Here is a 14,833-nt window from a genome sequence, read left to right as displayed (position 1 = left end):
GGCGAGGGAGGAGGTGGGACTGCTGCTCTCTGCCCAAAAACCAAAGGGATTGGTATGGAGGGTGAGTGGGGAATGCAGAACCAGCATGGGATCTGGGGGAGAAGTGCGGGGCAGGGACAGCCAGGGGGCCCACGGAGCCAAGCGGCTTCGCTCTGTGGAGGCACCGCCAGGCACCGTTTGTCTTTGCATCCCCGGGTTTTCTGCAAGGTAAACGAGCACAGCTCCAAGAGGTGACCCCACGGAGGGCAGACCAGAGGAATGAGCCGCCAGGGGAGGGAGGCAGCCACTGCCCTCCTCAGCAAAGGAGAAATTCGGGAGATGTGAAAGGCAAAGCTGCTGGGAAGAAGCATCACTGCTCCACCGAGCCTCCATGGGGCTGGGGAGCACCGCCTGCCCTTCAGCTCTCCTCCCCGTCCCCCAGAGGGCTCCAACAGCTTTGCCTTTTTTTCCCCTAATTTTATCTTTATTAGCGCATTTTTGCAGCCTCCCACTATGGGAAAGGGGGTTCACCCCACTGACGGGTGAGGATGGATGGGGGAAATCAGAAGGAGAGCATCAGCCTGGCCCGGGGAAGTGGCTGTTTAAAAATAGCTGCAAGGTTCTCTGGTGTGACAATAGGCACCTCCCGACGCATATGTATAATGGATAAAGGCACTGCACGAGCTGTCACTGCTCCTCCTGGGGACACCAGCAGTGTGACCACAGCCCCAGCAAGCAGCAGCACCCAGGGCTGATCACAGAGGTGTCCGTGGGGAAGGAGCCAGCGGGGACACAGCCAAGAGGAGATGCTCCGTGCCTGCAGCAGAAGGGGGTCCTAAAGGCTTCAGCCAAAATGCAAAAGGAAGGGATGAAATCAGGCTGTCATCTATGGGAGGTGGTTTTTTTGCTGTGCGTGCAGCTCTGGAGCAGCCCTGCAGCACGGGCAGCCCCAGGGGTGGGGGCACACGGGAGGGAGATGCTAACGAGCAGTAACCAATTACTCAGATTTTTGAAGGCATTTGGTGCAGAAATCGCAGCCCCGCTTCGTTGCTCACATTATCCTGGACGGCATAAAGCTGATGCTTCCCCCTGGGGTGTTGAAATAAAATGCAAGATCTTGAATTTCTGCAGAAAGAGAAAGAAGGGCTCATCATTTTTTCCCCTAACATCATTTTTCCCTCTGGTGCCTGGCTCCATCCAGGCAATGCAGTCCCTTATCTGTGAGCATCAGCAGCCCTGCAGATCTGGTTTCTGCAGAGCACTGGGGGCACTGTGTGGTGCCCTGGGGACCCCCAGCCCAGCAGTGTTCCCAGCCCTGGGGACAGCCAGGCCCTGCCACAGCACAGCCTGGCACAAAGCGGGGCATTGAGGGACACAGCGGGGCTTTGTCTGCCCGCTGAGAAGGGCCCTGTTGCCCTCTGCAGGCGTCCCCAGCCCTGTGCTGACCCCCCCATGGGGGGGACCTATGCGAGATGGGCACCCAAGGAGCTGACCCCCTCTGCGTCCCCATCCCTGGATGTGTCCCCATCCCTTGAGGACCCCATGGAGGACTCCCCCTGCGGACTGTGCCCATTGGAGCTCTGTCTCCTGTCCCATGTAGAGCCCAAAAGGATGGGGACGGTGAGAGAAATGCTGTGACAACAGGGAGAGCAGAATTCCCATCAGAACACCCACTCTGGAGGCTGAACATAGAAGTCTGACACTTAGGGGACAAGGAGGTTACAGAGGGGCATCACTGCATCCCATCGATCCCACGTTGCCACAGCACACATCTACAGGCACACAACACCCCAGCCAGGACTGGAGGTCCCCAGCCCACTCCAGAATGAGTGCCCTGTGACCCCCAGCCCCTTTATCACTTCTACAAAAGAATTTCCCCCCCCCTCCCCACACCAAGCCCTGAAGTTCTCTGCTTTGCCCACACGCATAGCAGCTGGCAGCCAAGGGGTGCATCTGGGGAGGGGGGGGCTAGGGCGGGGAGGGACGGGGGCTTGTCCCTTTAAGGGGGGTGGCTGTCACTCAGAGAGCCCTTTTCTTTGCTGGCGAGTGGGACAGGCACCCAGAGGGGACAATACAGGGCGAGGGACTGCCAGGGGAGGCGAGGGCTGCAGACAGAGCCAAGCGCACGGGGAGCTGAGCGAGTCGGGTGCCATGGGTGAGTATGGGGACATGGGACAGCTGTCACAGCTGTGGGGGGACAGTCCTGGAGCAGAGAGCCCAAAACTTTTCCCTGGCACTGGCAGGCTATGCAAGTGAAGTTTCCATGGTGGCAGGGGAGGAAGCAGGGATAGCATTTTCCTTTTCCATGTGGCTTTCTGTCCTCATTCTGCCTCCTGGGATGGATCCCATCTGTCCAGGAGGGTGGAGGGGAACGAGCTCAACCCAGGGCTGCAGGGAGAGCGGGGTGCTGAGACCTGTCACAGCTTGTGCCACTTGTGTGCCTGCAGCTCCGTGCCTCAGTTTCCCCATCGATACCATGACGGCATCCTGCTGGGGTGCTCTGATGGGGGGCTCATGGCTGCCACCCTCCTCCTGCCCGCAGCGCTTTGTGCAACAAGGCCCAGGATTGTGCTGCACAAGGGCTCTTTTTTCCCTCTCTCCCTTCCCCTCCTGCGCTTTTCCATCTCTTTCCCAAAGCTGGAGGGCACACCAGGCCCTGCTGCATCCCGGTCTCCCCACGACCCCTGGGATCGGGGCCATCCACCAGCTGTGGGCACCTGCCCCCATGTTCCCAGCTGGGAGAAAAGAAATATTAAAAACCTCAAGTCTGGTCGGTGCCAGTGTCGCGCTGCAAAGTATGCAGCCATCCATCCCTGTGGGACCTGCAGGGATTGGGGCGCACTGCTGGGAGGGGGAGGCATAGGGACCCCTCCCCGGCCCCGTTGTGTCCAAGGCAAACAGGCGGGGGGGTCCCTGCGCTCCCCCACAGCGCTGCCTTTGTTCCCTGTTTGCTCTTTGGACAATCCCCCATTGTCCTCGGTGCCACCGCGCGCCCTTGCTCTGCACGGGGAGGGGGGAACGTTGCTGGCTGGGACCCCAAGGCTGCCTTGTGCTTACAGGGAGGAGATAGGCGCTGCGGGGTCCGTGGGGGGAGCGTGGGTTTGGGACTGCTTCCAGCACTCTGAGCGCTTTAGGAACTCAGTGCACAACAGCCGGGGAGGGGGCAGAGCTGCCCCCGAGCTGTGCCCGCTCTCTGCACCCCAACCCCAGCCCAGGTTCCATAAGCACAGCACGATGGCAGCCCAAATAGAAAACCCCCAGCACTGCGGCAGCGGGGAGCCCATTAGCAGCTTGTTGGTTTGCTCCCACTGGCATCACGCTGCATCGCCCCGCATCTCCATCTCGCTCGGCTGCCAGCTTACCACCACCCCACATTGCTGCTCTTTTAGCACCACGACAAATTGTTTCAGCATTTTTCCCTTTATCGCCCTAAAATCCCCTCTTTCCGCCCCGCAGGTCTGTTGGAGTGCTGTGCCCGCTGCCTCATCGGGGCACCCTTTGCCTCGCTGGTTGCCACTGGACTCTGCTTCTTTGGAGTTGCACTGTTCTGTGGCTGTGGGCACGAAGCCCTCACTGGCACCGAGCAGCTCATTGAGACCTACTTCTCCAAAAACTACCAGGACTACGAGTATCTCATTGATGTGTAAGTAACAGCGCGGGGCTCCTCACGTCTCCATTGTGCACGGTGTCCCGCTGTCACCCAGCCCTGCTGCCACCCACAGGGATCAACGGAGGCTGTGCTCAGCCCTGGGCAGCCTCACACGGGTGCTGTGGCTCCGTGGCAGCTGCTCCTTTCCTTTTCACCCTGTTCTTATCTGACCCACGCCAGGTGCCGTGGGGTGCACAGGACAGCCGCACCAGGTAGGTATGGGGGCAGGAGGAGGCCCTGTTGGCAAGGTGCTGCCCCTTTCATCTGCTCCACTTGGGGAAGCAGCTTTGTCCCCATAGGAGGTGACACCCCATTCCAGCTCCCCAGGGCTGTGTTGGGCTTGGGGAGGGTAAGTGGGGCTGCACACGGGGCCGTGTGCCGCAGCACCGCCTGAGCATCCCCACCGCTCCTCTCCCCGTAGCATCCACGCTTTTCAGTACGTCATCTATGGCACAGCTTCCTTCTTCTTCCTCTACGGAGCCCTGCTGCTGGCCGAAGGCTTCTACACCACCGGCGCCGTCCGGCAAATCTTCGGGGACTACCGGACCACCATCTGCGGCAAGGGCCTCAGCGCAACGGTAACTGGGGGCCCGAAAGGGAGGGGAGCGCGAGGCCCCCAGCGAGCTCACTCTTTGCAGCGGGTGTGTCAGTGTTTGGGAAAGTGGCTAGGACATCCTGACAAGGTGATCTTAACCGGGGTTCGGCACCCCATCGCGCGCCTGCAGCGGGTTTGGCGTTGGCTGAAGGGCAGGAAACGGCGGCCGCCCGGGGGTCGGGGCGTACCGAGGGGAAGCGCAGCCCAGCAGCCCTCCCCGAGGCCAACCGTGTCCCCAAAGCAGCCAATATGGCCATGGCGTTTGCCAGCAAACAAATTGCTCTGTGCTTAAGAATCACCTGGCAGAACCACGAGCATCCCTGCAAGGGCAGTGCGTGCCGGCCCTATTGCTGTCCTGCGTGGTGCCCAAGGACTGGTGCCCAAGTGCTGGGAATGGCCTCGGGGAGCAGAGGGGAACGGCTGCGGTTCCCTTTGGGTTCGGTTGGGGAGGCACCATGGAGGGAGGGCAGCAGAGCGGCATTGCTCAGCTCAGGGGTTTTGCAGCTGCTCTCCCGCAGAGGTCAAACCCCGCTGGCTGAGGAAATCACCCGGTATGGGAAGTGGCACCACTGTGCCACAGCCGGTCAGTCCCACGTGTGTGTGGTTGGCCCCAGTGCCGCCCAGCTCGGGCTGGTGGTCCGTTGGGTGTGTGGGGCTGTGTCGGGCACAGCGGGCGGTGCATCCCAGCCCTTCACCTGCCCCGTGCCCAGCCCGCCTGGGGACCCTCGCGCTCCCCTGTCTCCATTCCCGGCCACACTGTAACCCTCTCTGTGCCCTCGCCTTGTGCTGCCCCTTGCAGTTTGTGGGCATTACCTACGTCCTGACCATCGTCTGGCTCCTGGTCTTCGCCTGCTCCGCCGTGCCCGTCTACATCTACTTTAACACTTGGACCACCTGCCAGTCCATCGCCAACCCCACCAAGACCACTGCCAGCATCGGCACGCTGTGCGCGGATGCCAGGATGTACGGTGAGCACTGCGTTTCCATGAGGGGTTACAGCTGCTGAGAGAGGTCCGGGCTGGAGAGGAGATGGAGAGAGTCTCTGGGGACATGGTTGGGCCAGAAGCACCAGCACAACACAGGCAGTGCAGGACAGATAGATCTGTCCTCCCTCTTTGCCTTCCTTTGCCTGGTGATGGTCCCCAGCCCAGCACACGAAGCACATCCCACAACCCAGCATCGCTGCGGGGCTGGGCTCACCCTGATCTGTGTCCCCAGGTGTCCTGCCCTGGAATGCGTTTCCTGGGAAAGTGTGTGGCTCTAACCTGCTCTCCATCTGCAAGACCAGCGAGGTGAGCCCCTTCCAGTGCTCTCTGAAGCCCCCACGGGGCTGAGCAGAAACCTTTGGGAGCTCAACCCCCATCTTCCCTTGCAGTTCCAAATGACTTTCCACCTTTTCATCGCGGCCTTTGTGGGGGCTGCCGCCACGCTGGTCTCACTGGTGAGTCGCTGCTCCCGCTGCCCGGCCGTCCTCCTCCACCTGGCAAGGAGATGGGGGCAGAGGACAATGGAGGTGGTGGGCAGAGAAGTGACAGAGCCCGAGCTTGTCTCATTTTCTGACAATAAGGAGGTGGTGGGGGAGGCGGCCACTGGAGGGGATCTGGAGGGGCTTTAGGAGACCACCGGGGACCAAACCCACATCGGCACTGCGGTGTCCTGCCTTGGCCATGGGGGGGCTTTCTGCTGGCCAGGTGCTGGGATGAAGGGTGCTGGAGCACCGTCCTCCTCCTCCTCCTCCCCTGGCTCATTCTCTTCCTGCCCGCAGCTCACCTTCATGATCGCCGCCACTTACAACTTCGCCGTCCTCAAGCTGATGGGCCGGGGCACCAAGTTCTAGCCGGCGAGGTGGAGCCCAGCCAGACACGTACCCTCCTTTCCTCTAACCCCGAGGCTTTAACACTGCAGCCACCCGACACCAGGTCTCCTGCCTTAACGCTGCCTTCGCCGCTGACTCCCCTCCTCTTCCTCCCTCGCATCCATCGTGCTGAGCGTGACCAGGAAGAGCTTCCCACCAATGGACGCCTCTTCATGCACTTTTCTCTCTGTGCTCATCCATAACCGGTTCGCTCTAGGGCCAAAACCAGCAAGAGAAGAGGAGGGACTCACTCCGGTGTCCCAACGTTGCCTATAGGGATGAGCAAAAGCCTTCATGCTCCTGGGAGGCAGAAATCCATGTGTAGGTTGCTCCAGGAGTAGCGTGAAGGAGGCTCCCTAGAGAGAAAAGGAAGTCGGCCGGGTCCCGGTCCCATTGCTGGAGCCTCTCCTGGAGCTGACTGCCGGCACCTCTCCTGGATGGAGGATGAGAAGGATTTTTTTTTCCCCTAGTAAAGAAAGATGAATTTACCCCAAAGTGCCTGCTGCAGACAAGGCAAAGGGAGTTTAGGGCAAGGATCTTCCCGTTGCGGAGAAGAGAGCGCTGACCCCGATGCTGATAAAGCCCATGTCCCTAACCCAGCTGCCCCTATTAAAGCCTGGAGGAGTTTGGTGTCTGTGTGCAAAGGGCACCCTTGGCTTTAGGCTCCAGCACCGCAGTGCCGGGTGAGGGGACCGCCTGTGCTGTGCTACAGAGCAGAGCTGGAGCAGCACCTTTGTAGCACAGGATAACCCACAGACAGCCCATCTGCTCCAAACTCCGCCATTCCTTCACAATGGTGCTCTTCTCTCGGGGTGACATTTGCTTCTGTAACGTTTGCTGTGCCTGCAGTCTCCGTTTTCGTTCCACGTTCGCCCTCCCCACCAACGGGTGCCCCGCTCTGCTCCCCCTCTCCCCCACCTCGTGCTAACGCTTCGTGTTTATTTATTGGAGAAACTACTTTTAATGGCAGACCATCGCTCCATCCTGCACGGATATTTTATTTTATTATTGTTTTGTTGTTGTTTTTTTTTTAATTTCATGTCTGTATTACGATGATTCTTACGGCTGGGGGCAGGGATAACGGGTCGGTCTGCTGAGCAGAGCGCTCCGAGGATCCTTGCTGCTCAGCACTGAGCTCAGCCACGCTACCAACGCACACGGGCTGGGGAGGGGGAGATGGGGAGAAACTAGGCAAGATCTGGGGGGTCCATTTCACATCACCGCCGTCGCTCTTAGGAGGGTTTGCTGGTGGGTTTTTGGTATCGATTTAACAACAAATAACCGGGTCCTCCTTCCCACCCTTGCCCCCAGGCCCCAAACACACACACACACACACACACGCACACACACAGAGAGTTAATCGACTGAAAGTGTTTCCTTCACCTCTGATCTAGAAGTTCAACTCGTTAACAAGCAATAAAAAGGAGCAGATTTTTAGAGACTTATCTTACAAGATGTATTTTATAAAGATTAAAGGAAATACATTAAAATTAAGAACATTCCGAACGAGATCTTTGTCTGTTGCTTTGTTGTGCTGCTCTCCCTCTTCCCCATACCCCAACAAGGGAAGGGCAGCATTGCCCACCCCAGCAGTCCCCTTTGGGCTCCATCCTTCCTTGTCCCCACCCCAGCAGGGGGCTCACGGACCCAGCCCTTTGTTTGCAGCCGGACAGCCCCGAACGTCCCTATTTCTCCTCCAGACCCCAGAGTGAAGCAGGATGGCCCCATCTGGGCACGGGGGCAGACTTGGCTGGCCAGGAGTCCTTCAACCTTGTGCTCTGAAGGCAGCTGGTGGGGTGCTTGCTGCCAACCCACGGGTAGATGGCACAGGGTTGGTGGCAAAGGGAGGTGACTCTGCGGGATGGGGTCTTTCATTCCCCACTCATCCATAACCAGCCCCAACCCCTCTCCCCTCTCACCCCCAGCCCCCTCCAGGTAGCACTGATGCTTCCCCATAACTCAGCTGGGGGTTGCTCAGCTGCTCCCCCAGCTCAGCAGTGGGGCTGCTTGTTGTATCAATGGGGCCCTTTGTTCCCCACGTTCCCAGATGCCACCAACCTCCTCCCCCCACGCTGAAAGGGCCCCTGTGTGTGGGTGCCATCGGCCGTCAGGCAAGAGCGAGATGGGAACAAAACAGCATCTCTGTCCATTGAAAGAAAGCAGCGCTCCCCCCGGGAGGGGTGAGGGTTGGTGACAGTGCGTGAAAGTGGCCAAGGCACGGATCTGAGGGCTGAAGGACATGCGTGGCCTCTTCTGTGTGCTGCTGCTCCAATGCACGGCGACAGGGGACCTGCTCTCACTGCCCCTTCCCTGGGCACCCTGAGTTCCCCGGGGTGGCTGAGAACAGCCGGGGAACAAACCTTGCCTGGTAGCAAATCTCATTTCTGCAAACAAGAGCTGGCTGCAAACGCTCTCCCCCGGTGCAGCAGCCGAAACGAGGCTGCAGTTTGCTCCTACGAAGGCTGCAGCAGAGCAAGAAGCCCTGGAGCAGATCCCAAGGCTCCTCGCCGCTCACCTCCTCTGCAGAGGTGAAGCAAATCCCAGCCCTCAGCATCCTGCACGCACCGAGCGCAGAGCCAGCAGCTCCCTGCCGTGAGAGAGCAAAGATGAACCAGGTCCTTCCCCGTGTGAGGACAGGAGAAGGAAGGGGAGCACCGCACCCAGGGACGCTCGTGTCGGGACGGCCCGGGGGGGTCCCCAGCCCCTCTGGGGTCACCTCCGAGTGCAGAGCCCCAGAGCCCGGCCCTGAGGATGTCGGCTCCCACCCGCAGCCCTCCGGCTCCTCCTGGCGGCCTCGCACCGCTTTTCGGCTCGAGTGCGACGGGCTGATCCGGTGAGCAGATAGCCGGAGGTGCTGCGGCCCATCTGCCTTCCCAGAAGGTCTCACCTGCAGCCTTTCGGGCGCCCAGCTGCTTTCAATCTGGTTTTGCACACCGTTTGGCTCTGCTAGCAAGATATCCGGGACCTAAGAAGCAATAGCATGCAGAAAGGAGTGACAGTAGCACGAGCAGATGCTGTGCTTGGCTGCCCACAAAGCTGGAGACCTGTGTTAAATGTGACCACGTGCCCCCCAAGGACCCCCTGAAGCCGTTGGGGAAGAGCTGCTCCACCAGCCCTGCATTTTTAGGCCCTCTCTTGTTGCCCATCTTCAGGCACTGGCAGGAACCGGCAGGAGAGCACATTCCCAGCCACCTCACAGCTGCTCACAAAGAGCCACAGAGCCCTCTGCTGCTGCTCACCACACTCACGTCCTCATGAGGACTTCCAAGGACTTGAAAAACTGATAAGCAAGAAGACATCAGAGGTTAAAAAAACAAACAAACAAACAAAAAAACAAAAACAATAAGTGAAAGGTTCTGTCAACAGCAACAGTAGGCAAGGGCTGTGCAAGCACAAGGAAAGCATCACAGAATGAGCGCCCGCCCGGCAGGGCAGCAGGAGGAACAGCCCCATATGCCCACTTGTTTCAGCATGGTTTGGAAGTCGTGCCAAGCTGCAGCCCGAGGGGCTGCATCCAACAGCACAGGAAGAAGGGGAAGGAAAGCACGGCTTGCTGCTGAGAGCCCAGGCTGACAATTAAAACGTAGTGACAGGAGGAAGCGGCGTGAAATGTTTCTACTCCAGAAGTGTTTTCTGATGTACTCCTGAAAAGACAAAACTGATCAGCGGGCGCAGCTTGTAAATAAGTTACACTCAACCAATTCTCTGGATGGATGCACTCAGGAATAACCTTAGCTTAAATAAAATGATGTGATCTCTTACTGACTTCCCTCTACCAGAATTGGCCCTCAGAACTGACCAACCAAGAACGCAGCACTTCCCAAACTCACTTGAATACATCCACGTTTTATTTGCTTAAATAAAGGTAGAATCTCAGTGTTACAATTCCAGTTTTGTAGCAATAGCAACAACTGCAGCAGCATGAGTGGACACAGGGAAAGGAGGACTGTTGGTGCAGAACTTTGCAACAGAGAGTTCAAGATCTGGGCTCCTTCAGGAATTGTGCGTACCTCAGAATAAACTGAACAGCTTCAATATAATATACCTCACCTTTGAATGGATTTTTAAAAACACGAAAGCCTAATGCTTACGTTCAGCCGAGTTAAACTGAAGGAGAGACTCTAGATTGAGGCCTGCAGAGGTCAGACATCGTTAAATAAATAGAACTAATTTCTAAATGTATGCTGCACCCATGGATGCAGAGCAAAAGACCTGATTTTCTAAGAGCTGCAAGCACTTCCTATCTATTTGCGTGAATGTGAATATTCAGCCCCCTTTCAAAATCAGATTCCCTCCCCCCCCCCTCTTTCCCCCCCCAAGGACTTTGTATTAAAGCCTCAGCCCCTCCCACACGTGGCTGCCCCACAGAGAAGAGCAGGATCACCCTGAGTTCCCAGAGGAGACATCCTGCATGCTCACAGACTGCAAGGGGATGGGGTTTTAGCTGCCACCAGCCAGTGTGAGAGCAGGGACTGCCCTGCTCTAAAGCACTGAGTATGCGAGGCTGCTCCATTTGAGCTACACAATTAGCTATCCAGTAGCTCATCACAGTGGGCGCTGCACTCAGCAGGAAGCTCTCCCCATGCCAGGCTCCTACGTGCTTACAGGCAAAGCCATCATTTGGGACAAACACTTGCACAGGAAGTCGCAGAACATGAGGTTACAACGGCAAGCCAGCAAGCACTGACCTCTTTGCTACACACAAATAGCTCAGGACTAACACCTAGCAGGAGCTGGGAGCAGCAAAGCTTGGCATCCTTTCTTGGAGGGCTCTCTGCCCTCCCAGTACCGTTCTTCAGCCCCTTGAGGAATCAGTCCAAATCTCTCCCCAGCACAGCTGCTCATTGACAAGGGTCAATTAACTGAGTGGACGTTCTCTAGCAGTAGGATGCCAGCTGAGTTACAGATAAAACTGGATTCCCCGTTAGGGAGTAAGGGCCAGGGCAATGGTGTGAGTAAACCGTGCTGAGCAGCACAGCCCCTGACACAACAGGTAATCACGGTGAGTGGTTTTATGTTGCAGCATTCGTAAGAATCAGAGACACACAGAATCATCTGGACACAGAGATTACTTCTGACAGGAACCAGCTGAAGGTTCACGCTCCAGATCTCCTGAGCTCCCAGCTCACTCAGATCCTTCACCATGAACTGCTGAGTGGCCACGCTGGAACCTTCCATCCAGGTCTATTTAAGGTGTGAGATGCAAGATCTGGTGTTGAGCCTCCAGAAGGGCTGAGGAAACAAGCAGAAGCCGGTCCCTCCATAAAACAACAGCCAAACAAGGCAAAGTTAGAAGGCGGAGAAAAACAGACCAGAAACAGACAGCTACGAAGAAATGATGCTGCAGCATCCAGTTTCTTCTCTCCTTCATTACGTTACTTTAGATCAGAGTTCTAGCACTACTCAGCACAGAACGCATTGATCCCAAGCAGCAGATGCACACCTCCCAGCCACTCCAGGATCTGGCACCCTCACAGTTGTGTGGGCTACAGTCTTCCCAACAGGTTTCACTCACACTGCTGAGCAGACTTTGCTTTGGCAGTAAGGCCATGAGTTTAGCGGGTCTAGTAGTTTTTGAATTCAGGACTAAAACATTTCAGAGCTTCTGGAGTGCCCCCAGCTGTGTTCCGCATGCAGTTCTTGCTACAGGTCGGAATTCACTCTCTTCAGTTTAATCCAGTCCTTTAAGCCTGCTAACACAGGCAGGGACAGGAGCAGGACTGCATTCACACGCTCTTCGACAGCACTCTCCTGTAGATTTCATCTTCCACATCTGAAAACTCCAGTCAGAATTCAGACAGTAAAGCTGCAACTCCCCAGTGAGCAAACCACCCACTGTCCTCATGGCCACCGTCCTCAGAGTGCCCCTGCTCTCCTTGCAACCCAACCATCGGTTCCGGCAACGTTCCCAAAGCAGCAGCCGCCCTTAACAACAGGAGGACCCCGATTTGGAGCTGGAGTGCAGGTCGATGGTGTGGCCCAGCATGCAGTGCTCTAGCTGCTCCTCCACCGCCAGCACCTGTCGCACAGCCTCCTCAAAGGCCACGGCCACGTTGGTGTCATCCTTGGCGCTGGTCTCCAGGTACGGATAGTTGCCGTTTTCCATGCACCAAGCCTGGGCCTCCTCTGTGCTCACCTGCCTTTCAAGTTTGTCAATCTTGTTGCCCAGAACTACGAAAGGGAAGCGTTCGGGGTCCTTCACGTCAGCATAATAGACAAACTCCTTCTGCCAGTTGCTGAGGTTCTCAAAGCTCTGCCTGTCATCCACGCTGAAGGTCAGCAGGCAGCAGTCAGCTCCCCTGTAAAAGGGGGTCCGCAGGCTCTTGAATCTCTCCTGTCCCGCAGTGTCCCAGATCTGGAGGGTCACAAAACGTCCATCTACCTCCAGGTCCCTGTTTAAGAACTCCACACCAATCGTGTGGAAAGCCTGCGAGTCAAACTTGTTGGTGACGTACCGGTTCATGAGGGAACTCTTCCCAACTCCACCATCTCCGAGCAGAATGACCTTTAAGAGCAAGGACTTCCCACTCATCGCAGCAGGACGGATGGCCACAGGACCAAGGCAACCTATAGGGTTCAGAAACAGTGAAAAATAACTCTTTGAGTTATGAATCCTGCAGAAAGTTGCACGGCTGATGGCCTAGAACTCCTGGCTCTTGTGCTGAGAAACTGGCTTTGTCTCCACACACACTTAGTGGGGCTGAAGGAGGGAAATCTGCAGCCTTGGAACATCCCCCAGATGTCTTCCCCCCTTCAGAAATTAAGCAGCACACTGCTAAGATGGAGGAGCACACTGGGATAAAGAACACAACGTTTGTGGCCCTCACCATTACTCTGGTATTCCCAGAAACGTTTAGGAAGGAACTGGGAGTCCACTTCAGATTTCAAGTAGAGCACTGCAGTAACATTTTTCTACTGTTATTCCATCTCTCTCTTATTTCAGGGAAAGAACAGAGCAAAACTCCAACTTCTGGATTTTGATGGGGGTGCACAGGAATAAATAGGGTACAGTATTGCTATCTTCGTTTCTGAACAAGTAAAAAAAAAAGGTAATCCCTCTTGTTACAGCACCTGGTAGAGTTGGCAGCTAGGCAAGCTGTCTGGCATACAACTCCTCCATCGGGTCTGAAACGGAAGCAGCAGCTCTCTGCATGAAGCACAAGGTGACAACAGCTACTGAGATTGCTATGTACCCATTTCATCACCTTTGTAAAACGCTTTGTGTACCCGAAAGCTTATCTCGTTCTGTCAAACATACCAACACCAGGTAAACACCTCTTATTGCCTCAGCCCAGCCCAGCAACAGCTAAGCAGCAGCAGGAATCGCCACCGCCAGGCCTTCCTTCTTACTCTACAATCACTGCATCATTCCTCCCGTTTGACTGGGAGGAAGTAAGAAGTGTACAGACCTAACATCAATATAAGTCATCCAGCAAACCAGTCCTCAATCACCCCAAGCATGCTGACTCACCTTACAAGTACAGCTGTGCTCGTTTTCCACGCACGAGCCCTACAGCTCGGAAGGAGTTTTCCCATATGCACAGACCTGGCTTCTCTGCTGCTCTTTTTTGGCACTGCTTTTTTGCAGTTCAGTTTGCAAAGGCACAGGTGCAAGTTCACACTGCAACAACCCTAATATCACCGGTTCCTTAGTCAGCAGGCACAAGAGAAAAGACCGAGTGCCAACCAACCCTCCCACAGCCAGGGATATTCCACAACTGAAGGTAAAGCCCTGGCATGGAAAGAGAGATTAGTTTTGCTGCTGTCTGTACTACACCTGCTCCAGAAATACAGCACTTCTGACTCCAGGACTGTCCAGGAAATGCCTTCCTCCAGCATGACAGTCACTACAAAACAAACATCAGTGAGGTTGCTGTAGCTGGGCTCAGTGTGCTGCCTTTGAAGCTGTAACATTGACCCACGCTGGACAAACAACGGATGAGTTCTGAGGTGCCAAAAGCACAGCACTGGTGACTAAACCAGCCAGGAACAAGGTGTGAGGGCACGGTTTCCCTTGCCTTAGGAATAACAGAACACAGATCATTTCTGACCGGAGCAAAGATGTTAAACCCAAAAGAAGAGAAGAATAAAAGGAAGGAGCTCCAGCACGAGTGCACAGCCGTGCAACCCGTGCCTTCCCTTAATCCAGGAAACGGCTTTGATCTGCCTGGCCTGCCTGCCCTCACACTGGCATCTGACCTGAGGATGGAACACATACCTGGATCCTCTGCCCCTCAGTGTGAGCCAGCTGGCAGCAGCCTGCTATGGCAGGAAGCACGACCTGCTCCCTTACAGCACAGCCCACATTCCTGGGCAGGGTGAGGAGATGCAGCGCTGCTGAGTGATGCCACCGGCTGGTACAGGGCTGGCGTGGGGGTCTGACGTTGCTCACAGCAGCACTTCTATTCCTTCCAAGCCAAAAAGCACCAACCACAGACAGCCCCGCTCAACTTTATTTCCCCTTTTTTTTCAGAGCTCTTTCAACCGATGCTTGCCACAAAGCCAAAATCAGAAACTTCTGCTTTTGCTTGCAGAGATGCTAACCGAAGGCTCCTGATTTCACTTCCCCCGCACAGAAACACCCCCAGCCACACACAGCTGAGCAAACTGCAGACACCTGAGCAGCATCCGTGCGACCCAGCGGTACCAAAGCAAAACGTCAGCACCCCAAGAGCCGAACAGCAACTGCAGCACGGCTCTGCCCGAGGCCGTAAGGAACACCCCGGGCTGCGACGGACTCAACACGGCCCCCGTC

At 56.3% G+C, this 14,833-nt stretch overlaps 2 protein-coding genes across 6 annotated transcripts in view; one reads left to right on the top strand and one right to left on the bottom strand.

Annotated features, from left to right (window-relative positions):
- The first annotated feature begins 2,006 nt into the window (after positions 1-2,006).
- PLP1 (proteolipid protein 1) lies at positions 2,007-7,587 on the top strand. Of its 2 annotated transcripts, none has more exons than XM_010715035.3 (7): positions 2,007-2,134; positions 3,436-3,622; positions 4,050-4,206; positions 5,023-5,191; positions 5,442-5,515; positions 5,599-5,664; positions 5,989-7,587. In XM_010715035.3, exons 1-7 carry the CDS (start codon positions 2,131-2,133, stop codon positions 6,058-6,060), a joined length of 729 nt encoding a protein of 242 aa, XP_010713337.1. In that variant the 5' UTR covers positions 2,007-2,130; the 3' UTR covers positions 6,061-7,587. The 2 variants fall into 2 exon arrangements, with proteins under 2 accessions (XP_010713337.1, XP_010713335.1); XM_010715033.3 differs by having other exon boundaries at positions 4,050-4,311.
- A 2,925-nt stretch (positions 7,588-10,512) lies between these two features.
- The window catches only part of RAB9B (RAB9B, member RAS oncogene family), a 9,664-nt gene continuing 5,343 nt past the window's right edge, over positions 10,513-14,833 (bottom strand). The window contains exons 1-3 of one of the 4 annotated variants that reach the window (XM_010715031.3): positions 13,150-14,238; positions 12,534-12,645; positions 10,513-12,433 (exon numbers count right to left, since the gene is read on the bottom strand). In XM_010715031.3, the coding sequence (XP_010713333.1) occupies positions 12,005-12,433; positions 12,534-12,645; positions 13,150-13,280 (672 nt within the window). In that variant the 5' untranslated portion in view covers positions 13,281-14,238 and the 3' untranslated portion in view covers positions 10,513-12,004. Of the gene's footprint in view, positions 12,646-13,149; positions 14,239-14,296; positions 14,811-14,833 lie in introns of those variants that run through there. The other 3 variants (XM_019618084.2, XM_010715032.3, XM_031554622.1) reach the window with 3 other exon arrangements.

The sequence above is a fragment of the Meleagris gallopavo genome, chromosome 9, assembly GCF_000146605.3.
Source record: "Meleagris gallopavo isolate NT-WF06-2002-E0010 breed Aviagen turkey brand Nicholas breeding stock chromosome 9, Turkey_5.1, whole genome shotgun sequence".
NCBI lineage: Eukaryota > Metazoa > Chordata > Aves > Galliformes > Phasianidae > Meleagris > Meleagris gallopavo.
Note: the sequence above shows the minus strand (reverse complement) of the source record. Positions and strands in the feature narration are given on the sequence as shown.

Coding starts and splice junctions, on each gene's coding strand:
- PLP1 (XM_010715033.3), top strand. Junction 5,192..5,441: donor CGCGGATGCCAGGATGTACG/GTGAGCACTGCG, acceptor CTGTGTCCCCAG/GTGTCCTGCCCTGGAATGCG. Junction 5,516..5,598: donor CCATCTGCAAGACCAGCGAG/GTGAGCCCCTTC, acceptor CTTCCCTTGCAG/TTCCAAATGACTTTCCACCT.